We start from the raw sequence: 27,899 nt of genomic DNA on the forward strand, positions 1-27,899 counted from the left end.
AGAACCTAGGTTTAAAAGAGAGCTACTATTGCCACACCAAGTTTTACTAATGCCACACCAATTCTTATAATAATCAGAATTTTACAAAGTTGGTTTGGCATTAATAAAAATTGGTGTGGCAATAACAACTCTCTTAAAAATCTGCCTTTACCTTCTAATTACTGGCCATTAATCTCGTTTGCTTATCAAAAGAAAAATGCAAATAGAATAGAAGTAGTATGACTAAAACAATTGATATAAAACGTTAATATAAAAATCCTAATATTGAAATAGATGAGTGGTAAATTTGAGAAACAAAATCAGAAAATAGAGCAGTAGAGAAATTTTATGAATTGCACAATATAAGATATGAAACGGAGAAAAGTTGACTAAGATAGTTTGGGCATACACATTAATGAAAGGGTAAATAACCACTTTGTGAGCTGAAAATAAGTTATCTATGATTCCGGCTCACTGTTCATTTTAATTATCAAAATGTGAATGCTCACATTTTCGTTAAAAAAATTTCAGAATGATAACAAATTCAACGGTTTTAAAGTGAGAAAATCTCTGAATTTGTTATCATTCAAGTTTTGTAATTAAAATGAACAGTGAGCCAAAATCGTAAATTCATCAAAAGTTAATCACTTTTTTGTACATATCCCTTAATATGAGAGGAGTCTAAAAAAATCAGAAAGAATGAAAATGACATGATTCAAGATAGAAAACAATCCCTAGTTTGATGTTGTGATCATATCTAAGGAGTAATGTTATTGTAAATTATAATATATAAAACATTGGTTTTATGTTCGATACCCAGTATGAGCAATATTTCCTCGGGGCCGTTTGTGAGGGTGTTCCCCCACTTACCTAGTGCGTGTGATGTGCAAACATTGCATGTGCCCAGGGGAGAGACCTATATGCCTTGGCTCATTCGGTCCCCCTAGTTGAACATAAGTCTGGACAACCCCGTTATCAATATATATATATGGGTCAGGTTCAAAGGACAACCATTTCTACACACATATAGACAACGTGTTTTGTCTTATATGGGCAAAAATATTTGGAATGGACTGATTTTTTGTGAGGATGATCTCTGTGATGAGGAGATCATCCTTGCCAAAAATCAGCTCATTATGAAACTTCTAGACCGTCCAATTTTTGTTGAAAAATTATAGACCGTCCAATTTTTGTAAATCAGTTTTGATGAGGTTACAAGTTTTGGAATGGGATGATTTTTTGCCAGGATGATCTCCTCATCACAGAGATCATCCTCACAAACAATCAGTCCATTCCAAACATTTTTGCCCATATAAGACAAAACACGTTGTCTATATGTGTGTAGAAATGGTTATCCTTTGAACCTGACCCTATATATATAGCATTCAGTAGACAAAATTCTAGACAAAACTTTGTCTTATATGGCTAAAAAGTTTTGGAATAGGTTGATTTTTTGTGAGGACGACCTATATGGTGAGTAGATCATCCTCACAAAAAATTATCCCATTCCAAAACTTCTAACCCCATGAAAAGTGATTATAAACTAACTGTAAAAATTTGACGGTCCACGATTCTTCAACATATAAATTAGGATTAGAAATTTTAAAATTGGCTAAAACAATTGATATAAACGTAAATATAAAAATCCTAATATTGAAATAGATGAGTGGTAAATCTAAAAAATAAAATCAGAAAATAGAGCAGTGGAGAAATTTTATGAATTGCACAATATAAGATATGAAATGGAGAAAAGTTGATTAAGATAGTTTGGACATACACATTACTGAAAGGGTGAATAACCATTTTGTGAGCTGAAAATAAGTTATCTATGATTGTGGCTCACTATTCATTTTAATTATCAAAATGTGAATGCTCACATTTTCGTTAAAAATTTTCAGAATGATAACGAATTCAATGGTTTTAAAGTGAGAAAACCTCTGAATTTGTTATCATTCACGTTTTGTAATTAAAATAAACAGTGAGCCAGAATCGTAAATTCGTCAAAAATTAATCACTTTTTTGTACATATCCCTTAATATGAGAGGAATCTAAAAAAATCAGAAAGAATGAAAAAGACATGATTCAAGATAGAAAACAATCCTGAATTTGATGTTGTGATCATATCCAAGGAGTAATGTTATTGTTAAATTATAATATAGAAAACATTGGTTTTATGTTCGATACCTTGTACGAGCAATATTTCCTCGAGGCCGTCTGTGAAGGTTTTGCCCCACTTACCTGGTGTGTGTGATGTGCAAGCATTGCATGTACCTAGGGGAGAGACCTATATGCCTTAGCTTATTCGGTCCCCCTAGTTGAACGTAAGTCCGGACAACCTCGTTATCAATATATATATATATGGGTCACATTCAAGGGCCAACTTTTTGGCAAAACATTTTTCAAAACATGAGTTAAAAGTTTTGGAATGGGCTGATTTTTGGTGAGGATGATCTCTACGGTGAGGAGATCATCCTCACCAAAAATCAGCCTATTCCAAAACTTCTAACTCATGTTTTGAAAATGTTTTGCCAAATAGTTGGCCCTTGAACGCCACCCTATATATATAGGGTCCCGTTCGGCACCCTAAGTTTTACCACACACTTTAACAAACGCGTTTTGTCTTACATGGGTTAGAAGTTTCGGAATGAGCTGATTTTTGGTGAGAATGATCGCTATGGTGAGGAGATCATCCTCACCAAAAATCAGCTCATTTCAAAACTTCTAACCCCATCAAAAATGGTTTACAAAAAATGGACGGTCCACAATTTTTCAACGTGTAAACATGGGGCTAAACATTTCTGAATGGGCTGATTTTTGGGGAGGATGATCTTCTAATCATAGAGATCATTCTCACCAAAAATCAGCCCATTCCAAAACTTCTAACCCATGTAGGACAAAAAACGTTTGTTAAAGTGTGTGGTAAAACTTAGGGTGCTGAACATTTCCCATATATATATATATATATTAAGGTAACATTCAGTAGACTAAATTCTAGATGAAGCTTTGTCTTATATGGCTAAAAAGTTTTGGAATAGGTTGATTTTTTTTTTAGGACGATCTGTATGGCGAGTAAATCATCCTCACAAAAAATCATCCCATTCCAAAACTTCTAACCCCATGAAAAGTGATTACAAACTAACGGTAAAAATTTGACGATCCACGATTCTTCAACTTATAAATTAGGATTAGAAATTTCAAAATTGGCTGATTTTTTGTCAAGATGATTTCTTCACATAGAGATCATCCTCACAAAAAATCAGGCCATTCCGAAACTTTTAATCCATGTAGGACAAAGCGTTTTGTCTAGAATTTTTTCCTTTGAACCCGACCCTATATATATATAACATTGGGAAATATAGGGATTCCGTACATTTGTATTTGCTTGTTATTTTATTTTGTCAGAGCTAATATCAGTGACTTATGCATCCAAGCTAATATTTCTCTTCTTTTTTGTTTGTCAATACTTGTCTCTATCCAACATTTAAAACATTGTCTCCAATTTAATCCAACTCCCAAATTAAAAAGTGAACCTAGAAATGAAGGCATACAACAATAACAACAACAACAACAAAAAGGATAATGCTGAAATAACATTAAAATGTACATCAATTGTACATTCTGATGTGGTGGTGCACACCCATAAATGTTTTTCATCGAGACACGAGTGTAAGAATCTATGATTATATGTGCACCACCACATCAGAATGTTAGAATCGATGTACATTTCAATGTTACTCCAGAATGACTCACGAAAAAAACATTGTCCTAAAAAGTTATAGATGAATACTACTTTTTGAGAAAATTATAATTTTATTGATTTTATAAAAAGTAAGATACAAAGATCAGTGTTTTCATCTGATTAACGATCAAATACAAAAATAAAGATAATATGTATAACATTCTTCCCTCCGGACTTCGCATGTGATCGACTGAAAAAGTTGTTTTGACAATGACTTCGTTTGTGCTTGATCTTCTATAGAGACTTCTATAGATTTTCTTCTCTTTGAACTTCTCACTTTATTGGTTTAAAAAAATTTATTGACTTCCAAAAAAGGATTTTAAGCTTGATCTTCTTCTTAATTGGAATCCGAGTCTCTTGAAAAATTTTACTTCATTTTTTGAGGAGGGCTCAAGAACTTCTTCTTTGGAGGAAAATTTTCTGTCTTCTGAAACAGAGTTATTCAGATCTCTTCAAAATGAGGTGGGCTTTGGTATTTATAGACTTAAAATTAATTTAACTTCTCAATTATACCCTCATTTAAAAAGTTTTGATTATTTTATTTAAATGACTAAATTCAATTTTAAGAATTTTATGGACTATTAATTAGTGGGTTAAACTCATTTATTTGGGTGTACAGGCCAACACTTAATATGTGAATCACTAAACTTTATTTTAAATCATGGGATTTATTTGTGAAGATTCAAACCCAAACTCTATGAGATACATCTCAATCAATGGGTCCTATTTAAAATGTATAGGACCAAGTTTGATTTTAAGTATTTTCTAATATCTTAGAGACGTTGTAAGATCTATTTAAATTTTGATGTCTATCATTATTTATTATCTACAATCTTTAAAACTTTATCTTTCTCAAATTCAATCCATCCTTCAAATTAAAAGGACCTATAAATAGTATAATTGTTTCTGGTCCACATCGAGTACCCACACATTTTATTCAAGAATTGAAAACAAAACAACAACAACAAAGTCATATCCCAAATATTTGGGTTTGGCTAAGTACTACTTTTTTAGAAAAGAAATGTATATATCAAAATTCATTTCGCAAAATTTGACGTTGGTTCGATTTGAATATCAGATTACCCAGAATTGGAATCTATTATGTTCAATCTTTTTTTTTGTTTTCATCTTTAACGATTTAAATTCTGATATTGAAATAACTAGACCCAGAACCGAGATTAACTCTCACGATCCAAAATCCAATAAAAAATACCAACGACTTCAAACATTAGTATCCACCAAGAGCTAGTTATATAGAAACATTTCATCCATGTGGCAGGCTTGCAATAAGTTGTAGGTAGCTGACTTGCGAGGACGGCTACGTTCACATTCAAGTCCTCGTATGAGAATATGTACACAACAGCTATGACCCTAAGCTTCCTAGCTATTTAGTCTACAGGTGTCAATATTGGACCAGGTGCAGGGCATTTGAGGTTGGGCTTTAAATGGGACAATTTTAATCAGGCCGAAAAAATAAGTCCAATCCAACTTGGATACGAATAAATAGGTTCGGTCAGGCCATTCAGTGGCCTATCCCAAATCCCTAGACTATTCATGTACACGTGCCAACCATTGCGGTTGGAGCATGGTTGATCAATCCAGACAAACAAAAATCACTTGAGCAAACCATCTAAAATCTGATTTATAATTGTGAAAAATTCAAAATAGAAAAAAAAAATCGCACAAAATACAAAGATTTACGTGGTTGACAGTATGCCTATATCCACGAAATTGGACAAGAACAATCACCATTCTCTCGTACATTTTACAGTCTTAAAAATCTCTATTTATAAAATTAAGAGTTACTAAAACATGCATATCTCCTCCAAATAAAAAATAAAATTTTAAAAAATATAAAATCCTTAAGAAAATATTACATGATTATATTTTTCATATCCCTTAAAAAAATTCAAGAGAAGACATTTACACAACAATAATTACACGATTATCTCCTGCACCCACACAACTTTGCGTAGCATAACATAATAGTAGACATTTACACAACAATAATTTAGTGAGCTAGCAATATTGCACCATACTTATACCAGTTACCATTGCTAAAAGAGAAATTCTTGTTAGGTCAAAGTAATCAAAATTATTCTATTTTAAAGGTTGAAGTGCGTAAGGTTGTCCTTTCTTGGAATTAAGGGTGCATATGGGGATCTAAGAACTTTACTTTGTTTTTGTCCATCAACAAGTATTAGCAAAACATATATTTATATGTGTTGAAGGTGCCAACTTAATTAAGTTAGGAAGATGTGTAGAGTGTGGATCCAATGACTTATGTTCAAAATTCACTGAACCACATTTACACTAAGTACTAAGCTTCACTTGCCTAGTAAAAAAAATGTTATTTATGTCTTTTGTACCGACCATGAAATTAGATTATGTTTCTAATGGTTGATTATGTTTTTATTTTTTAATACTATAAAGAGTAGTGTGTGGGATTATTTTTAGTAATAGAGTATTTCTCCCATAGGTTTTGAAAGAGTTAAACAAGATGTACAAGGATATCAAGACTTGGGTTTGGGATTAGAAGTCAATTCTTCCTTCTTGTAATGATATTATAATAAAGAAGAGTCATCTATCCATGGAATTAAGCATCATTGTCGAACTAAATAAATTTGGATATTCTTTGATTTTTTTCTATTATTAATTACCTTATTTGTTATTTTCTTTGATATTCTATTAAGTAGGCATCTCCAAACACACAAGAAAATATACATATAACTTTTTTTGGCTAGGCATGTATTACTAAAATAATAGATTAACGTAGATATATATATTGAAGGATTAATTCCTTTCTTTAAGAAAAAAATTATATAAAATAAAAAGATATATATTTTAAATTAAACACCTCTATTCAAATTTAAGATTTGTAATGTAGCTACATTAAGATGCAGCTCTGTTTTTCTTTATTGAAGTTTGAGTTACTTTTTACAGTTGTCGATCTTAACTAGATACCGACACATGGTTCTGCTGACGTTATAAATGCTTTTTCCCAATTCTTCTGCGGTTCTGCCCACATGCACCGATTCATAATTTTAGCTGATTTGAGACAATAAAAGTAGGTGTACTTTAAACCTACCCTCACTTCCTTTAACATGAAACTCGTACCAAACAATTCTTATTCTTCGGCTCAAAAACCCTTTTTTGACCTTCTGTTTCTATTAAAAGGACTTTTTATATTTATATTTATTTTTATTTTTAAATATTTATCAAGAAGATAGATTGTGAATCAAATCCATATTTGAATTGAAATTGAGATATTAATGATGTAAGTTATTTCCTTCTAAAGTAGATAGTTTTATGTTTGCAAGCATTTTTTTTTTTAATTTGATTTTTAATATCGTAGGATTTCTACACATCCTTTTAAGATGGGATTAGTCCCTACAATCAAACACCTAATAATAAAGAAATTTTGCAATGTGCAGCAAGAAAAGTCCTAACACCAATTGATTTCTAATTCAAGGTCAAATGGAACAAACCCCTATCACTAGGTTTACCGATTAATCAATCTTTTGACTTGAGGTTCTAGTAGAGGTTGATAATAAGTTCTTTTAAAATTTATGTTCTCAATATAAGTATATGAAAAATGTTGGAATGATACAAGGTATTTACTATGATTCTCAAAAGTCTGACGTGGGATGTGCACATAACCGTAAATGATTGTTTGCATATCCACGTCAGAATTGTGAGAATCAAAGTAAATCCTGTGCCACCTCAGCACAACTCTAAGAATATTAGTTACTTGAATTATTTATTATTAATCTGTAGAAAAGGTAAGCCTTAGGCAACTTTACTAACTTAAAACAACTACTCTCAAGTCAAATCAACTCTAAAACTCCTAATTTAACTTGGAAGAGACAAATAAAAATATATTCATTTTAAAAATATTTTTTGATATTTTAAAACAAATAAAAATATGTTTAGTTTTGTTTCCTACAAAAATACTATGTATGACCAAATAGCTCAATCAAGTTTTTGTTTGACCCAATTCGGCACATTTTGGAGATGACTTATTTGAGTTAAAGAGTTATCATGATAATTTTCCAAATTGACTTAATAAGTTAGTGCTATCGATTTTAGGGATGAATCACCTCAAAACCTAACGAGTCAACTTTAATGAGTTTTGAGGCGACTTAAGCAATTTTAAAGCTATAGTTTTACTCCTCATTTGGATTGGCCCCAGAAAAAATTCGTGGATTAGAATACAGATTTCCAACTTCCTGTCGAAGGTGAAAACTTATTTTTAAAGAAGCAACAATCTTAAGGCTGCTTTGAACTTGTACTCTAGTGGGGAAGTACTCCCCATTAGAGAGTCAAACTCAGAAGTACTCCACCATCCAAAGCAAGGCCTTAAATTATGAAAGGTTGTAAAATATTTGACAGAGATATAGATGTAAGCATCAAACTTTGTATACAGGCCATATTTTTAAAACTCAACTCGAGGTCCACCAAATTGAGTCAACTCAATACCTCGTGATTCAAATGACTCATTTCAAATTTTAAAATAGACAAAATATTGAATATTTAATATTTAATTTTCAAAAATGATATTAAAAATAACTGCATAATTCGGCCAAATTTGGGTTGACTCGGAAAAATACAAGTTTTAGGGGTGAATCAACTCGAAATTTAATCGAGTTAAGTACCATTCACTGGGTTTCGAGTTGACTCGACGACTTCTGAAAATACAGATCTCTAATGGCCCACTGATTGATGGCTAGCTGCCACCCAACTAGCGATCTTCACATCAAGCTTCTTGTGAGGCTCTCTTATAGTTTCCTATAAATATTAATTGAGCTGTTTTTTACTTAGTAGTAGTCCCTCTAATGTACTTTCTGTCCTTCACTAAGGCCCTTATCCCTACCGATATCTCCAACGTCACTTCTTGCTTTCTCTCCAACCTTTCCAACAATCTCAAATTCCAGCTTCTAACCATTCTCATTTCTTCAATCTTCTTCATCTCACTAGCTAAAATATTTCATATTTCTAGGCGTTGTAAGGTTTTTCTAATCGATTTCTCATGTTACAAGCCTATAGATACTTTAAAATGCAGTAGTAAAGTCTTCATGGAGAGATCTGAACTATTGGGAATATTCTCAGAAGAAAGTTTGATATTTCAAAAGACAATATTGGAGAGATCTGGGTTGGGTCAGTCTACTTATTTTCCAGAAGCTATGTGGGGTTTGCCACCAGACCCATGCATGGTAGAGGCAAGGAAGGAAGTAGAGACAGTGTTCTTCGGTGCTGTCGATGAGCTTTTGTTGAAAACTGGGGTGAAGGCTAGTGATATAGGGATATTAGTGGTGAATAGTAGTCTTTTTAATCCAACTCCATCTCTATGTTCAATTATCATAAATAGGTACAAGATGAGGAGTGATGTGGTGAGCTATAATCTTGGTGGTATGGGTTGCAGTGCTGGACTCATTTCCGTAGATCTTGCTAAGCATCTCCTTCAAGTTGGTCTTCTCTCTCTTAGTGTTTATTTTAGGACAAATGGTAAATCTACGCGCAAAATAGTACGCGGCTGACTTTGACAAGTGCAGGGAACTGTAGATCTTTTTCCCTGTGTATCTCAAGAGAAAGATCTATGATTCCGTATCCCTGTCACATCAGTCACATATTATTCACCACGTCGATTTGTCACGTGTCTTATTAGTGGAATAATATTACAACACCATCATATTATATTATGGATAAGTGATTTTACTATACGGTGTGATTTTACAGTAATATGGCTTGTGATGTTTATTCATAACATAACGGTGTGGGACTACCACAGCCCTTTTTCAAGAGCTGCTATTGGCAAATCATCTTTTACTTATAACACATCAATCCATATGTATTTAATTTCAAAGGATTTTGTCCAAATTTCAGTTTACAATGTTCATTTTAATTCTAAAAACATGCAAACGATACACTGTTCACTTTTACGCATCTACGAATTTGTAGGTTTGTCATTTCTAATTATACGAATTTGTAGATGTGTAAATGAATGAACATCATACCGAACTTGATATTTTGGCATATTCAGCACATGAAATGCTAAGGCACCCTAATTTCAAAAGGAATTGTGTATTGTTAGTAAAGGTTAGTATGGCAATATAATTTTTCTACTTATTATACACCAATTAATTCATATGTAAACATTACTTAATTTCAAAAAAACTGGTGTGTTGTAAGTAAAATTTGGCATGGCAATATAATTTCTCATTTTAATGGTGATTTTGCATAGTAAGAAGTAAACCAAGAACTATGAATCAACTCCAAAAGTGATGATTCTCCGAGTGGATAAGGAGACTTGCAGAGTAGTTTTTTGTAATACTAAAAGAATTTATGTTGCCATACAATTTCCTTGTTACACCCATCTCTACCTTCTTCGTGTTGCTAGGAGTGATTTTTTGCTCACAATCCAACAATAAGCAATTGGCATGTGGTGCAGATGGCATATGCAATAGAGAGAAAATTTCTCTCCTACCCACACATCCTCTGCTCGTAAATTTTAATTTTAAGATTTTAAAATTTTAAAAAGGGCACACGAATTATTATAATGGAAATCGAAAATCATAACCTTCTCGATTTCATTAAAAAACTCATGGTCAAATGAGTGGAGCCCAAATTTGCTCACAGCACTAAAAGCAAAAAGTCTCCCATAATTTCAGTAACACTACTTGAGGTTTCTATAATTTAATACTGATTTGACTTTTAACATTGATTAAACACATTTGTCATATCTCTAGAATTTAAAAAAAATGACACTCCATCCCCAATTAAACAATTTGAGGAATATATTCTGTCCAAAGAAGAAAATTTTAATTTTCAAAAAACATAATTTAAATGCTAAAATAATAAAATTGGGATCAACAGAGTTTTAATAATAGCTGATATCGAAGTTACTCATGTAAATCATTTGAGTCTCAGGGTTTTTTGTCCAATTTTCCCACTACAAATTAATCATCTCAATGACTTAAAAAAACCTAGTTTACTCGTTCCAGATTTTGAAAATATTCAACTTATTTTTGAAAGTTTAACCTAAGTTTGATTAATTTTGTATATAAATTAATATAATTATATAATATAACACAACCATGCATCCAACTCATTTTATCTTAATGTCTCTCTTCTTCCCTTTCTCAAGAATATTATCAACGTTATTATCTTTTATATTATACCCTTATCTAAAAACATCCTTATAATTTTTACATTATTTTTTCTTTTTTTCAATAATACCTTTTTAAATTTATTATTTTTTCTCAATCACCATCCAAACCCTAAAGAGAATATTCATGTCAGCGGCACGAACAAACACTTGTCAATTTTTAAGATCCCAATGTTATGATATCTCAAAATGAAATTTTATGATTATAGCACCTATTAATCCTTTTTATAATAGTAAACAAAGTTATTATAACTTTTTAGATTTAGATACTTAGACGGCTAAAAAAAACTCATAAACAAATATACAATCTTGATTGTTGAAATGTGAAATACAATGGTTAGGTATATATAAATAATGAGGATACTAAATAGGGTGGATTTTGTGTTTTGTGACCAACAGGTACACCCAAACTCATACGCCCTAGTAGTAAGCACAGAGAATATCACCCTCAACTGGTACTTAGGCAACAAACGCTCTATGTTAGTCACCAATTGCCTCTTCCGCATGGGCGCTGGTGCTGTCCTCCTATCCAACCGTCCGTCTGATCATCATCGTGCCAAGTACGAACTCATCCACACCGTTCGTACCCACAAGGGCAACGAGGACCGTGGATACAAATGCGTGTACCAAGAAGAAGACAACATTGGCAAAGTTGGAGTTACCCTTTCAAAAGACCTTTCCACAGTTGCAGGAGAGGCCCTCAAGATCAACCTATCGACGCTAGGGCTTACCGTACTCCCCATGAAGGAACAATTCAAATTTATCATCAATGTAGTAGGAAGGAAGTTGATAATGTTGAATATAAAAGCATATGTGCCAGATTTCAAGCAAGCATTCGAACATTTTTGCATCCATGCAGGTGGGAGAGCAGTTTTAGATGAGGTTGAGAAGAGTCTAGAACTTTCTGATAAGGACTTGGAACCTTCTAGAATGACTCTTTATAGGTTTGGGAACACATCTAGTAGTTCATTGTGGTATGAATTGGCGTATTCAGAGGCGAAAGGAAGGATGAAGAAGGGTGATCGTGTGTGTCAGATTGCATTGGGGGCAGGATTTAAGTGCAATAGTGCAGTTTGGCATGCAATGAGGACCGTCGATCCTTCAAAGGAGATGAATCCTTGGATGGATGAGATTGATGGATTCCCTGTTAAAGTTCCTAAGGTATTATAAAATATGGGTGTTTTACCAAACAGGCCAGGCGAGTTTGAAGAAAAAATGACGAATGTTTTTACCAAATAGGATATTTATTGTACTTTTATTTACTTAAAATTATTTATATATTGTATTTGTAGTTGGAAATATTATATATATATATAATTTAAATTAATGCAAGTACTGGTCTCAACACTCATGGGTTACAATATTTATCTTGTTTCATTAAATATTTATCTTGTTAGTTATCTTTAATTATTTTAGAGATCCCTAAGTAACAAATATTTTGTACTTTAATTTCCCAATATAAAACTTTATCATGAGTAATCCTTTTGTTACTATATGTAGTTTAAAGATTATGCCGAAGAAAGAAAGTGACACGTGGATTGCACATGATGTGTAAGTAGAAAAGTCCTCAATTAAGTAGTTGAATCATATTTTGAAGACCTTATTAAGAGAGTTGGGCTGATTTAAAGAATTTATTGAAGAGTTGGGATCCTATGACTCATGAGAAAACATATGATCTCAACTATGTAAACATGAAAGCCAATGGTCAGGATTTATATGTATCCTAGTAACACACATTTAGACGATACTTATTCTAAATATAAATCCCAACCACTAAATTTCATTTTTTTTGATAAATAGTATTGTATTTCTGAAAAAAATCAAGTCGGACGAGATGACCAACTTGGAAGGGCATTACAAAACAGTACTAATTACGAATGGAACCGCAAACCCCATCCCACTTGTACAAAAAATCCTCAAAAAACAGACCCCTAAACTCCTTATACACTTTGGACCAACAAAAGATAAGACCCAAGATAGACATGATCATGCTTGGACATTCATTATGTTTCCCCTCGAATATACGCCTATTCCTTTCCAACCACACCCCCCAACAAATTGCAAACGGTGTAATAGTCCAAAGCAACCACTAAATTTCATGTTTAGACAATTTGATTGAGTGTTTTTCCAATGAGTCATCTTCATGAATCACTAGAACGTAACCCTTTATTAAAATCCTATGTAACTAAATTAAACTATGAGGAGTTTTTCATTGATAAATTTTGTACGATCCCTATGTGAGAGGCCAAGGTGTTTTATAAATTTAAAAGCGGACCCCATGACCTAATATTGGCACCCCATTCAAGATTCAACTTCGTTTATGTAATGTACAGGGGGTTTTGATATTATTATCTGATTGTCAAATGGGCTGGGATTAATCTGTAGTGACATTTACATGAATCCTAAGGTGACACGTGGATGAAGAATTAACTATGCATCCGGAATGCCACATTATGATAGTGTATAGCTAAACGCAAACAAGCTTAGTATATAATTGAAGCTTGAAATGAATAAATAGTTCAAATCTACTATTTTAGATAATAAAATTAGACCTTTAAAGATTAAGCAATTTCTTAGCAATGATGCCCATGTAGAGGAATGCTTAGTTAAAATTGAGAAGTGATGGATTTTGTTATCTAGGACCAATTATATATATATAGCAATCGTTGGATTAAACGAAAATCCAATGATTGTGATCCGTGTACACATAAAATTTTCAGTATTTGATTATTCCTCCCCGCGTGAACCATAAACAAAACAAAATCCAGCCCTTTCTTCACTCATCTGATACCCTAAACAAAACCAACTTCGCATTTTCCATCAATCTCTTATATCACACAGCAATAACCCCTTCTCTTCTTCCTCCGTTTTTCCTCTTTCCCTTCATTTTCGTGTCGAATCATGATTTTTTATTTATTGTGTGTGTTTGGGATGTTTTCTATAGCCTGAAGTAAGGGTTGTAGTTCCAATCAATGTGGATGAATTAGTTTTTTTTATTACATTAATGATGGTAAAGAATTAGATTAATACTGGTGTTTCAATTCCATGGACAGGTTTTATTTCACTGTTTTTGTTTTTAACAGTGGATACTACATTTTTCTTAAGGCTTTGATCTTATTGTGTGTTTTCTTCAAAACGTTTAACTACTCCATACCTATATCTTCATTGCTGTTAGCTTACACAATTGAAGTGTAATAGCCAATGCGCCATTAGGGTTTCAGTAAGCTTATCCATAAGAAAAAATAGAAATTGATTAAGTGCATAATTAATAGTCCAAATGGTAAATTTTCATAGGATTTATTCAATAAATAAATGAAAAATAGAAGGAAATCGATGGTTATTGGCTATCGAAGCAAGAGAACAAGTTCAGCTTGAAGAAAATGGTTAGGGTTTCAAATGAAGAAGACCCCCTATTTATGACGTGGGGAAGTAATAACAAATATAAAAAATATTAAGTGAAGAAATAACTCACGTGCTCTATTTTAGAAAGCTTTAAATCACGACCGTTAATCCATGTTTAATCCGACGAAGGATGTGATTTGTGTGGATATGAGTAGCTTTATGTGTATATAGATCGTGACCCATATATATATATATGGGAAATTGAGGAAAATGTTGCCCATAGAATCAAAATTAATTAGATATATATGGTTAAAGTAGATATGCACTTCTAGTGTGTTATGTGATTAGACACATACCAGTCAAACAAAAAGAAAAAATTTATAAGATGGTAGTAAAACCATTTATAATTTATGTAGCTCAATGTTGCAACTAACACAAGAAGCATGAAGTTAGGTGAATAACTTAGAGAAAGTCGATTACTATGGAACCATCCCTGTTACAAGACACATAGTAATTTGTGTTTATTTTAGGTCCCTATATTTTCATCAATATTTAGAATACCTCTTTGAAAATGCCACATGTAATCCAAAGGAGAGGATTCCTTCGAAATTTTGAAGCGGGATGGCCCTTTCAAAGTTTTTTCCTTGTGTGGAGGATTGATTTGGCAGCACTTGTTGATAGGTATTGTTGTGCATATCTTGAGGTGCTACATGCATGATGACTATTACCATCTCAATATTTATGATTGGAACCACATCTAACTTGGAGTACCTTCTGATGACTCTAATTCCAACAACAAGGCACTATAGCTCATTTCAAGAGTTTCTACAAATTTCAAGATTATAACTCTGACTTGATCCGATTCCACTTCATATAATTTCACCTTCCAAACAAACCCTGTCAAGTTGTTTACCAATATCAATTGGACTTTTCTAGTCTTAACCCACGGTTGAGATTCTCCATCAAACAGACGGTTACCGATTAGGATAAAAAACACTGATTTCTTAAAGATTAGTATAAATTTTTTAGGGAGTAGCATAATTTTTTCTAAGGATACATTTTTTTTTGAAAATCCCTAACCTCTTGTTTGATGGAGAACTTGAGGAGGAATTATCACTAGTGTTTTCCAAAAAAATTTGGTATAAAGCAGATTTTTTATAAGGATTCGAAATCCTAATCTTTTGTTTGAAGGAGAACCTCAAATATGGGTGAAGTTGTTATCTCTTTTATGATGATGCTTACCCTGCAACACCCACCACCCCAACCCTCCCCCTCTAGTAATTATGTTGTAGATCACATGATACAACATCACATTAAATGAAGTTTATTTTCAATATCAAAGGTTGTTTTCTTGGGGTGATGTTATTAAATGAGCTTTGTCAATAATGGCAGTGCAGAAAAAGTCGTGCACTTGGTCTAATGTGTTTAATATCAAGTCAAAATGTGCCACGTGGACATCAAAAGAATTAAATACATCTACAAAAGAATTTACTACCTAAAATGTCCTTAAAAAATTCCCCCAACCGCTTATTTTCAAGTTGTATTACTGCACCTGCACGTGTGCCTTTAGGGCACATGTTAACATAAAACCCATAATTAAGTTGGTAGTTGATATTTTCAATTTTCATGACCTAAATAAATAAATAAATCCACCAACTTCAACTGTTTCTCATATTGATAGTTGATGATTCCTCCAATTAAAAATTAGCTCTCTATCCAAAATATTTATTAGCAGGAGACAGGCTTTCATTATCAAATATTCACGTTTATCTCCTCCATTTATTGCAACCATCTACTCTCCGGTGAATTGACTCAAAATATTTCGACTTGATAATAATTGGATTGGATCCCAATGGCATCAAATCTGATTTTATGTTCTTCAATTCATGCTGGGGTGACACCTATGGAGATACAAAAGTAACAAAATAATGTGATGTCAGGTACATTTTTGTAGATGTTTTTTTGTGAGATATGAGTAAAAAGCATCTACAATTATGAACGTGCCACCACATCATTTTTGTCACCGTTGTGTCTCTGACACTGCGTCAAAACAGTAAAATTTCGACATTACTGTAGGGCTAAATTCGGCGGCCCAAATCCGTCGTTTATATTTCGTCAATCCACAGCCCATGTTTAGGCCCATTAAATAATTCGACAGGCTTAGCCCACCGAATTCTTTTTCCTCGTTTTAACGACCCATCGTCTTCATTAACGAACTCTGTAAGTCTCTCATCGTCTCCCTCTCTCTATCTCTTAATTAACGAACTCTGTAAGTTTCTCATCGTCTCCCTCTCTCTATCTCAATCTCGCGATCTCTGTAAATCTCTCATCTCCCTCTCTCTGTCTCGATCTCTGTAAGTCTCTCGTCTCCCTCTCTCTGTCTTGATCTCTCGATCTTTGTAAGTCTCTCGATCTCTGATCTCTCCTCTCTCTGTAACTCTCTCGATCTCTCGATCTGTATGTCTCTCGATCTCTCGATCTCTCATCTCTCTGTATTGGATCTCTCTCTCACCTATTAGATTGATTGATACAGAAAATTACTGATCGTCTTCTTCGATTTAAGCTCAAATCGACGAACTGAAGCTCAAATCCTCTGGATCTCGTCGTCAACTGCACCTTCCAAGAACTGAAGCTCAAATCGAAGAACTGAGCTCAAATCCTTGATCTTCTCTTCCAGTAAGTATTCTTTTATTCATTTGGTTCTTTGAGATTTAATTTTGATCTGTTTAAGAAACTGTGAATTTGCAGATCTAAAATATGAGAATTGGTTATTCAAATACTGAAATTAACGGGTCTTCTTTGGGATTTTGAATTATTTACGTAGATCTGGCTGTTGATGTTTATCCAAGAATGTCTTTATGTTTTCGACTGATTGAGTGACAAATTTTTCGAATGAGGTTTGATAACATTCCATGTCAAAACTTAATTTGTCTATCAATCTCCAATATTTTTTACTTTTTTTTTTCTTCTGATTCACACAAGAAAAGTCACTGAATATATCATATTGCTTTTCATATTTTCATATTAGATATTTTCCCCCAACATTGTTAGAAATGAGGATTACCACCAATGCCACTAGAATATGAGGCCAAAGACGACCCCTCATAGGGTCGCCACAAGGACTTTTCATGGACGATGATCTCACCACTGGAAAATTTGGATACTAGCCAATGTGTCTGACCTAATTTTCTCTCCCAAAAGAGTAGAAAGGAAGAGAAGGTTGTAGTGGTTGTGGTTATGGTTTAGGTTTGCATGATAATGTAGTATTTATAAGGAGTGATGAAAGGCTTGGAGGAGAAGCTAGAAGCTGTCACAAGGAGTGAAAAAATTTAACCAAATTGGTTTTGATTAATATTCTTGTCAATTGACATGAGAACTTCACCTAGCTGGCTAGATGGGTTTTTTAGGTTCTTGTTTTTAACATTTTATAATCCTTTGGATTCCCTACTTTTATGTTGATAATAATAAGTCACCTACTACATACATATTCAAATGCAACAAATAATACACTCTACTGCTTCATCATATACATCTTTAGAATATACAGTCTGTCTCTTCACTTTGACCATTTGTCCTTATTTAAATAAAAATTATATTTTCTCTATCAGTTTCATTTTGGGGTTTTCTTTTTTTTACCATATATTTCTTTTTCAAAATAGTTTTAAGACATTCCTTACAATTACAAATTAAAAATTAAAAATTAAAAAACCAAAAAAAAAAAGTTTTTTCATACATATACAGGACTGGGCAGTAGTAGTGTTGCAGTTAGACACTGTGAGACAGTCATCCCAAGGTTCAGACCATTGGATTGGATGTTGATGAGATTGAAAATTCATGGTGTATCAATGTACACCTTAGTAAAATGCATCAAATCTCATTTGCTAACAGGAATTAAGTGTTTCTCTCACATTTTAAAAATTGATGGGCACTTCAGTCTTTGGCCTCATATTGAATGTTTTTATCATGTTGTTTTTGCATGATATTATGTGTTTTAAAAGGGTTGCAATTCATTCATATATGTGGATACACATATCATGTGAAGGAGTTATACTAACATAATCATATATATAGTTGAAAGGAAAACATATTTGACATACACAATTCCTTAAAATAAAATCTGAGGTTCTGTTAGAGTTGCTGAATGTGACAGGATTTCCTAGAGGTTCTGTTTATCATTAAAGGTATTGTTTAGTATGGTTGAAATTGTGTATGAATAGGTTTTGGTTGGGGTCAGGTCACAATACTCTGAATGGATGAATGTGTGATGAGATGGGCTGTTATGAAGGGATAATAAATAAGGAAACTAGGTGGCTGTCTATATGAGACTGCTTGAAGAGGATTTGAGAGGGTGATGGATGTATTAGATCTCAGCCTTAGGAGCTTTTGATGTTGCAAGCAGGGTTAGGGTACACATGAAAGAGGAGAATAAAAGTGAACTAGATTCTTACCAATTTATGGAGGCTAAGGTCTTGGGTCACATCAACCTCATACACCAAAGGAGGGAGAGGCGTTATGCCTCTCTAGACACCACTCATTGCCAAAGCCAATTTTATTACTCATAAAACTATCCATCAACATTCTTCAATTTTAAACTAGAAGGCCATTGGTAGGAACCTCATCCCCAAGGTATAACTATGGGCACTATTTCCGATCAGATTTATTATGTTTTTTTATTAGTAAACTATGCATTGTTATCAACTATAACCTATCAATGTAAGTTCTATTTCCATCTAGCAATATCCATCTGTGAGCATTCAGTGTTGCCAGCTGATTGTGCAACCTTCATTTGATTCCAAGTCATTAGGCAGATACCTATGTGAGTTCATAATCCACGGTTTGAACAAGTCTACAAAGTCCATATTTTAATAAAAACAGCACAAACCTGGAATTGCTGCTTCGAGATGTAGTCAATGTTGTCCTCTCCTTCCACTTCCCCTAGCTTCAACTCCTTGTTTTTTTCCTGTTGATTAACACGTGAATTCTTCCCAAAATTCCACTTTTTATCATTTGCTTGGGCCTTGCGGACATCCTACACAACATACCAAATCAAACTCAGCTAACAGAACTTTCTGTGATACAAAAAACCAGAATTCATGTTAGGCATCCAACGTAAAGTCCATGAGAGAGCAGATCCAAATCCTCATATAACACACACCTCTCTAAGAATTGAAAAATGTATTTCATGGGTAGTCAATGCGAGCATGATTAAATCTGCATCCTAAAAGAAAACAAAGCAAACACTTATCATAAGTTCAAGTTAGCAGTGGAACTAGCTTTAACAACTAAACACCAAAGATAAAAAAAAAGACAATGATATTTACCAAACCATATAAACAATGCCGTGTGTTTGGATCAAACCCTGGCAGATTTCTTTGCAAGCGGATGTATGACATTATCTTGTGCTCTCCCTCACCCGGCACATTGGCATCCGAAAGAATGACCTTCAAAATTCCAATATACTCACATTCAGACAAACTCATTGTTTATAACCCATGAAAATAACATAGCAGAGACAAGTACAGCAAAATATTGGATTTACCTTGATGCCCCGCCACCCTGGATCAGAATTCATTCTCAGATGAATGTAATATTGAAGAGCAGATGACAGGGTAGCCATGAATTGAGTTCCTGGTGTGATTACATTCGAATCCAACATCTTAGTTTGCTCCAACACAGCTAATTTTTCTCCTTCTGATTTGAAGACACTTCTCAGCCTCTCCTCCGCCATGGCCTGTGAGAATTTAATTACAAATTTAAAAAAAAAAAAAAAAAATTTGATTTTTTGCATTGTTGGCATAAGAACTGTGCAATCCATCTAGTTATCATGAATCATCAAAGCTGTTCAACAGTGACTAACTGTCTTAATTGGTCTTGACTTACTCCCTTTATGTACTTCTACTTGTTGGACCTTCTTGGCAGTCATATATAATTTGGATTCAAATGTTGAAGGAATGTGAAATGGTTTTTTACTGTTTTTCTTTGAAAACAGTTATATACTGTTTTTCTTTCGGATTGGTGATGTTTCTGTTGTGCACTACAGGTTGTGATGAGCAATTTGAGGGGAGAATCTAACGATGTGAGCTTGTACGATCAAATCAACGGTTACGAGTACGATTATGGTGAAGATAATGAGTCGATGAGGGGCATGTGTGATCCTGATTGGGACTTATGGGAGGAGTGGATGGGATGGGAAGGTGCAGGTATTCGGGACTACTCATCTCATGTCAATCCCTATATTTGAAAACTTGAGTAAGTGACCCTGCTGAAGTTTTTTATAAAATGTTTAGTTTTTAAAACTCCAATTCAAATGTTTCTTTTCTTTTTGGCACTCTTATTGTTCAACTTCATCATGTGCAGATATGCTACACCATTTGGACTGACTTCTGAATATGCTCAAGTTGAAAAGGATTGCACTCTTTTTTCGGATCTCATGGAGAGTTGGCTTTGAGAATTCTCTTAGCCATTGTTGTCACCTTGGATTTGAGGGGGTGCATTGTTGATAGATGATTGGAGATTGGTACTTCTAATGCTCTTGTAGATCCGCAGGGATTGTCACTGCTGTTGCTTCCTTCGCCAGAATTCGCACCATTGCTCTACATGATAGGTGACGAGCCTCCAGTTTTTTTTCCCCAAGATTTGGATATGGGATTTCCTATGCTGCTGCTGATATTGAGGCACTTTCAACGGAGAAAACACTCTGTGATTGAACTTGGTGGTTTTAGGTCCATGCCATCAAGAGTGGATGGTAAAACCTTGTTTTAGGTTTTAGACTTCATTACATTGATGTATGTGATGATCTCAGGAATTCTTACAATATGTGAGATTAAAATTTTGACTTATATAAGTAATATTTTTTTTAAATCATATTATTCATTGATATTATGAATTGAATGCTTGAATACAAATTGGTGTGGATGGGATGTGAATGTCGATATAGATATGAATGTGTGATTTTTTTCGCAGGTATGGGTTGAAGACAAATGCATAAAAAAGAGTTTTCATTAGTCTTTAAATTAAGTTGTAAATATAGTATTCGACGGCCTAAAGCCGTCGAAATTCTGTTAAAACTTCAAATTCGACAGTTTTGGGCCGTCGAATTTAGTAATTCGACGGTTTTGGGCCGTCTAATTTGTAAAATTCGACGGTTTTGGGCTGTCTAATTTATAAAATTCGACGGTTTTAGGCCGTCGAATTTATAAAATTTTCTATGGTTCTTAACCGTCGAATTTTTTTTCGGCAAGGCCAAATTCGACAAATCAATTCGACGGTCGGGACCGACGAATAGTTACAGAATTCGACGGTTTTGGGCCGTCGAATTTTGTGTATTTTCACGTAGTGTGATTGTGTCATTCCAACCTTTTCCTTTTGATTAAACTTCATATATTTAAACAAATATACATTATAATTTACATACTTTCACATTTATAACTGATTGAGATCTAATACTTCTAAATGTAATAATTTAGAATTGATCTAAACAGTTATCAAGTCAGATTCTTATCTAAATCAAAATCCTTGATCTAGATCTGAAGTTATTTAGGTGGGAATGGATCATGTAAGTTTGTGAATTTCAACATGAAATGGCTCAAATAAAAATTTAAGTAGGAGTTATTTAAAGTTCATTGTGATGCTTTAAAACATGTATGTAGGGGATTTTGATTAATGCAACACTAGGAGACTATATTTTTGTGTCTTGGAAATCATGCAGGGACCAGTACTTAATGAAGTTCAACCGTCGGGTTATGATGTATTAATGGATTTTGAACCCTCAGTTTTTATTATAAAGATTTGGTGTAGGGGACGGAAGCAAGACAAAAAAAATGTTTTAGATAAGTGATGAAAAGATTGAGAATGCCTCTTATTTTCATTAAGGCTTTATGGTGTTGCTAACTATGATTGATCTAGTCGGGTCAGGTTTGTCCCACCAGCTCACTGCATTGGTCCCACACTCCCACTTGCATTAGCTCAACTGCATTGGATTTAATGCTAAATACATTTTTTTTTTCATTTAAATTTAATGGTAAGACCTTTTTAATCATTGTTGAAAGTTTTTCTATAGGATATGTTCGGCAAGCTTTGATTACAATGATGGGACTTAAATTTTGATGGTTGTAGTTTGAAGAAATGTTAGATTTTAAAGTCAAGCATAGAAGATAGATTGGATTATATGGATGTGGAGGGCTTAAGAAGCTCAATAAATAGCAAAGAAATATTGGTTTTTTTCTTTTCTTATTCATGGAAGAGTTGGGTAAATTCTCAAATAATTATAAATTTTTTTGGTATTTCTGAAATTTTGCTAATGTTGAGATAATTATCCCGTAATGTTGATAAAAACATGATCAAATTATCAATATTACGTGATGCCTTTGTCAACATTAACAACATTTTGAAAATACTAAAAACTTCTGTAATTATTTGGGAATTTACTCTTAAGAGTTTCCAATTTGTGCAAGTCAAAGACATGGGTTAAATATATGTTTTTTTTAAATAAAAAAAAAAACCTATTACAAGCAGCTGATATCATTATCTGATGCACTAGATTTTAATTTCATTTTTTCAAAATTATCTACAGAGTGGGGCGATTGTTTTTTATCCGTCACTATTCATATTAGGTCTTTTTTTCAAAAAGATAAAATAACTTATAGAGGCTGATTTTATATCCGCCAATGTAAATATTACTTATCGGAAAGGATCAAGTTATCCACGGTTGTATCTCGTAAATGTTGTAGTGTAAGTGTCAATTAATTCATTAATTCACCAATTTAATTGACCAGTTCCTTATTTCGAAAATTTTACAAAGTTTTGGAAAAACTGGAAGAGTTTTGAGACTATGCTCATGTCCCAGTATCTGTGATTTCGGCATTTCGCTTAGACCCATAGAAATACACAATGGCAGATGGGTATCGTGGAAGATTTTGAATTTTATTATTTATTTATTTGAGATTAGGTTAATTAAAAATTAAAAGAAAAATTTTCAGGTGATTGTTTAATAAATTATATGGATATTTTGAAAATGGGACAATGATAATGATGGTGGGGTATTAGCCCATCAATGAAAGGAGGAATTCCTTGAAGTCAAGACTACAGGCCTGGCCCATTGATACCACTTCCTTAGGGCTGCAAATTCAGTGGGCCAAACCCGAACCTAATTGGTGGGACCCGACCTTGTGTCAGGTCTGGGCATAGTTAGCTTGGGTTCAGCCTCTGGTTCGGGTAGCAAAAAAAAAATACCCGACTCAAATCAGGTTGGATTTGGGCTTAGGTATTGACCAACCTAATTTGCCCAAACCCGAATTTAATATGATTATAATTTAAACATATTTCTTATGTATTGGTTTCTTTCACACTCATAACTCATATTTCAATATGCATGCTTTTATTTATTTATATATCAAAATTAATGTGGTTATTTTCATTAGATAAATAATTGCTTTGTTAATACTTTTGTTTAAGGTTGCGTTGGGATTGAGAGAAGTGGAAAGAAGAGAAACTCATTAAGAGAAAAGACTCAATTTCTCTCCACCATGTTTGGATTGATAGGAGAGAACTTAGGGCAACTTTGTTATTTTAAAATATCTTAAAAGAGATTTAGAGTTAGAATTATAAAATATTTTAAACGGGTTTTTGTCCATCTCTCTCCACTTTTGGAGAAAAAGAAAACTCTCATTTTTTTTTCTCTCCTGTTCTCTTCAATTCTTTTCTCTTCTCTCCCCACTTAACAATTCAAATAGGAGACATGGAGAGAAACTCATTTATTTTCTCTTCTCTCCATTTCCCTCAATCCAAACACAACGTAAGTATAATTCTATATTGTCATGCAATAATTATATTACAATTGTAAATATTTTTCTTTTCTTGGAAATTGTGATTAATAATATAAAAAAATGATTATTTTAGTTAATATTATTATTCTTCTTCTCTCTTCTTTAAATTTACTTATAATTTTACATATATAAACTTTTAAAACACATTTTTAGGATAAATAATTATAAATTTTAAGTTCTTTCATGTCACTTACCTTTATTTAAACCCTTACCAACGCCAAATTACCTAGTATTAAAGAGGAATGAACTAACCAACCCAAGGTTGGGTTGGGTTTGGGTTGAGTGTTTCATGCCCGAGGTCGGGTTGGGCATTGGCGCAGGTTTGTATTTGTCAAGTTTGGGTTGGGTGCGGGTTGATCCCCTAACTGGCCCAACTTACCAAAATTGTAGCCCTAACTATCGTTATTCCTAACTTCCTGGGATACAATAAATCATTTGCTTCTGATGCATGCCCCCTCGAGATACGTATAATTACAAATCTTTTTCTTTTGTATCACGAGAAAAATGATCTACGATTCTGTGATGGGGGTGTAGGGGGGGGGGCATCTGTTAAAGGGAGCGTCATATTATGACAATTCATATTAATTTTGCCATGTGAGGGTATTCTATGGGCCTTTAACTTGAGTCCTCCAAGGTCGTGTTGGGCTATAAATTTTAGTCAATCAAATCCGGAAAAACATTCATTAATATGAGATCATCTTTAATCTGTGAAGTTTACAGAGTCCTTTTTTGGATTGGTTACTTAAGGGTACTAGTGGGATTTCATGCTACTTCTTAGAGAGAATTGGCAATGTTTTTAAACATGGTGAAATAGCCCAAATTGATGAGAAGAAGTATTAAAAAACTAAACAAAGTCCAAAATATACATAAATTCTAAATATTTTTATAAGCCCCATAAAAATTGGGCCTGTTCTAGGGCTTCGGCTGATACTACTTAGGTGTGATTTAGCGTCCAGCCCACCTCTTTAGGGTTCGTTTTGGGCCTAGCCAAATCTGGTCTGAATCCAACAAGTGTGTTCCCCCAGTTTACAAAGGTGTTTAACAAGTGTGTTCCAACGAGAAGGGTTGAATATTTTGCAGAAAATATTAAATCAGTCATTTTTTTTTAAATATTTATGAAAATGACCATATATCCAATTTTATCATTATTAAGCTTTACCAAAACAGTTATATATCGTAAGGTCAAATTTTCTATTTAAGTATTTACCCATCCTGTGAAGGTATAAAGGCAAATTCATCAAATTATCCATGCCTATGTTATCCAATTTATTGGTACTAGTCCGAACCATACAAACTGAACTAGTTCACAGAACGGTTTGTACTGGGTTCATAAATCAAGCGAATCGTGAACCCGCCCATTTTTTATTGGATTTGACGAACCAAACAATTTTTTTATTGGTTCGGTGAATCAAACCAATTTATTAATTATCTTTTTTATTGTTGGTCTAAAGTTTTTAGAGAATTTAGGGGGATCTTCTTCGAGGATTTTATATATAATTGGGATGGGATGTTTTGTATTTTTGGGGAGTAGCGTCTGTTTGTAAGGTCTTGCTAGGTTGGTCATTCGACTGTCCTAGTTTTGTTTTTTTACTTATAAAAATATTGCTACTTATCAAAAAAAAAAAAAAAGAAAAGAATGAAGACGAAGAGAAGAAGAATTCTTCTTGAAAACGTCTGTTGGTGTTTGAGACGAAGTGAAAAAGCTTCATCTAATTAAAAAATATATATATATATTTTTGATCGAATTACAGCAGCTGCGTTTTTTTTTTTAAGAAGAAGAGTTCTCTTGAAAACGACCGTTGCTCTTTGAAGTGAAATGAAAAAACTACATTGAATAAATAAATAAAATGGGGTTAGAAGTTTTGGAATAGGCTGATTTTTTATGAGGATGATCTCCATGGTTTACAAAAAATGGACCGTCCACAAATTTTCAACTTGTAAACATGGGGTTAGAAGTTTTGGATTGGGCTGATTTTTGGTAAGGATGATCTCTACGGTTAGAAGATCCTCCTCACCAAAAATCAGCCCATTCCAAAATTTCTAGTCCCATATTTACAAGTTAAAAAATTGTGGACTGTCTATTTTTTGTAAACCATTTTTGATGGGGTTAGAAGTTTTGGAATGCGCTGATTTTTGGTGAGGATGATCTCTTCACCATAGAGATCATTCTCACCAAAAATTAGCCTATTCCAAAACTTGTAACCATGTAGGACAAGACACGTAGCGTAAAGTGTAGGGTGCTGAACGACCCTATATATATTTAGTTCGATCGGATTTTATGGGCACCAAAATTTTAGCGCTCTGTTCATTTTTTTTTTTTTTTAGAGAACAGAAGAAAGTAGAATTGGTTGAGGAGAAACTCCGAGAGTCCTTCCCCAGACGTTGTTAAAAAAAAAAAAAACAGAAGGAGAAATGAAAGAGAAAGAGGACGTACCAGTAGCTGGAAGAGGAGTGGGACTCTATGTGGCACAGCAGCTGTGTAGAAGAAGAGTTCTTCTTAAACCGTTTGTCTCGTTGGAGACGTGAAGGAGGAGACAGTGTTTGTGCTAGTGTCACTAAGCTAGTGAGATTTAAATCTTACGAAGGGTCCTTGAGTACATTCTGTGGCATCCAAACACATGATCTGATAAGTCAAGGTCAAGGGGACAAAATCCTATGAGTTTTTAATTTTATTTTAAATTCACTGTCCAATCTTAATTTAAATTAAAAGATCGGTGGTAATCCATTAGCCATCCATCTTGAAAACCTTGGATTAAGCCTAAAAGAAAATTTGATTTTGAATCCGGACTTATGTCCATGAAATCTAGAAGGTTATGGTTTGGATCACCAATTTGATAATGTATGCGGGCCTAATACATATTAGTAAAAATTTGAAATCTTACTAAGTTAGTCATGCTAGTCTTACTTATAAAGTTGAGTTTGTTTTGTAACAAAACTTGACAAGGGAGTGAATAGATGGTCACTATAAATCTCTCTAAAAAAATATATTTAAATAAAAGAGATACGTGTCAAATTAAGTTAAATCATAAAAAATAAAAATAAAAAAGCAAAAAAACGTTTTCATAAAAAAAAGGGGGAATTTTGAAAGTATTTAATAATAATAATTTATTTTCATAAAGTATTTTGTAAAAATTCTCATAAATTTTTGTGAATTTTTTTAAAAATAGAAAAGGATTTCCTTTATATATATATATATATGGGAAATGTTCAGCACCCTAAGTTTTACCACACATTTTAACAAACGTTTTTTGTCCTACATGGGTTATAAGTTTTGGAATGGGCTGATTTTTGGTGAGGATGATCTCTATGATTAGAAGATCATCCTCCCCAAAAATCAGCCCATTCCAAAATGTTTAGCCCCATGTTTACACGTTGAAAAATCGTAGACCGTCCATTTTTTGTAAACCATTTTTGATGGGGTTAGAAGTTTTGGAATGAGCTGATTTTTGGTGAGAATGATCTCCTCACCATAGAGATCATCCTCACCAAAAACCAGCCCATTCCAAAACTTTTAACCCATGTAAGACAAAACACGTTTGTTAAAGTGTGTGGTAAAACTTAGGGTGCTGAACGGGACCCTATATATATATATATATATATATATATATATATATATATATATATATATATATATATATATATATATATATATATATATATGTTCCGCTGTTTGTAGGATTGCAAACAGAGACATGTGGCAAATCCTGCTAAACTCAAAGAAGACGCATATGTCAATATGATCAAGGATGTCACGTCACCAACTATGTTGCCGTCAACTCATTCTTGAGGGGGCATTTGTAAGTATCAAAATTTAAACCAGTCCCTATATTTTTTTAAATTAACAAAAACC

The 27,899-nt window shown here is 33.3% G+C and overlaps 2 protein-coding genes and 1 long non-coding RNA gene across 3 annotated transcripts; 2 read left to right on the plus strand and 1 right to left on the minus strand.

Annotated features, from left to right (window-relative positions):
* The first annotated feature begins 8,662 nt into the window (after positions 1-8,662).
* On the plus strand, positions 8,663-12,141 carry LOC147395683 (3-ketoacyl-CoA synthase 20-like). The gene is made up of 2 exons (XM_086450885.1): positions 8,663-9,183; positions 11,283-12,141. The coding sequence occupies exons 1-2, from the start codon at positions 8,794-8,796 to the stop codon at positions 12,051-12,053; spliced, it is 1,161 nt and encodes a 386-aa protein (XP_086307011.1). The 5' UTR covers positions 8,663-8,793; the 3' UTR covers positions 12,054-12,141.
* A 4,162-nt stretch (positions 12,142-16,303) lies between these two features.
* LOC147395684 (uncharacterized) lies at positions 16,304-21,086 on the plus strand. Its single transcript, XR_015180632.1, has 3 exons — positions 16,304-16,901; positions 20,266-20,474; positions 20,583-21,086. It is a non-coding gene; the product is annotated as an uncharacterized LOC147395684 (long non-coding RNA).
* Positions 18,946-19,977, minus strand: LOC147395685 (5'-3' exoribonuclease 3-like). Its single transcript, XM_086452077.1, has 5 exons — positions 19,765-19,977; positions 19,547-19,666; positions 19,381-19,443; positions 19,108-19,254; positions 18,946-19,005 (listed from the first exon to the last, which is right to left on the minus strand). The coding sequence occupies exons 1-5, from the start codon at positions 19,951-19,953 to the stop codon at positions 18,946-18,948; spliced, it is 579 nt and encodes a 192-aa protein (XP_086308203.1). The 5' UTR covers positions 19,954-19,977.
* Positions 21,087-27,899: the final 6,813 nt, after the last annotated feature.

Source organism: Akebia trifoliata, chromosome 8 (assembly GCF_017979445.1).
Source record: "Akebia trifoliata isolate Shusen 1 chromosome 8, ASM1797944v1, whole genome shotgun sequence".
NCBI lineage: Eukaryota > Viridiplantae > Streptophyta > Magnoliopsida > Ranunculales > Lardizabalaceae > Akebia > Akebia trifoliata.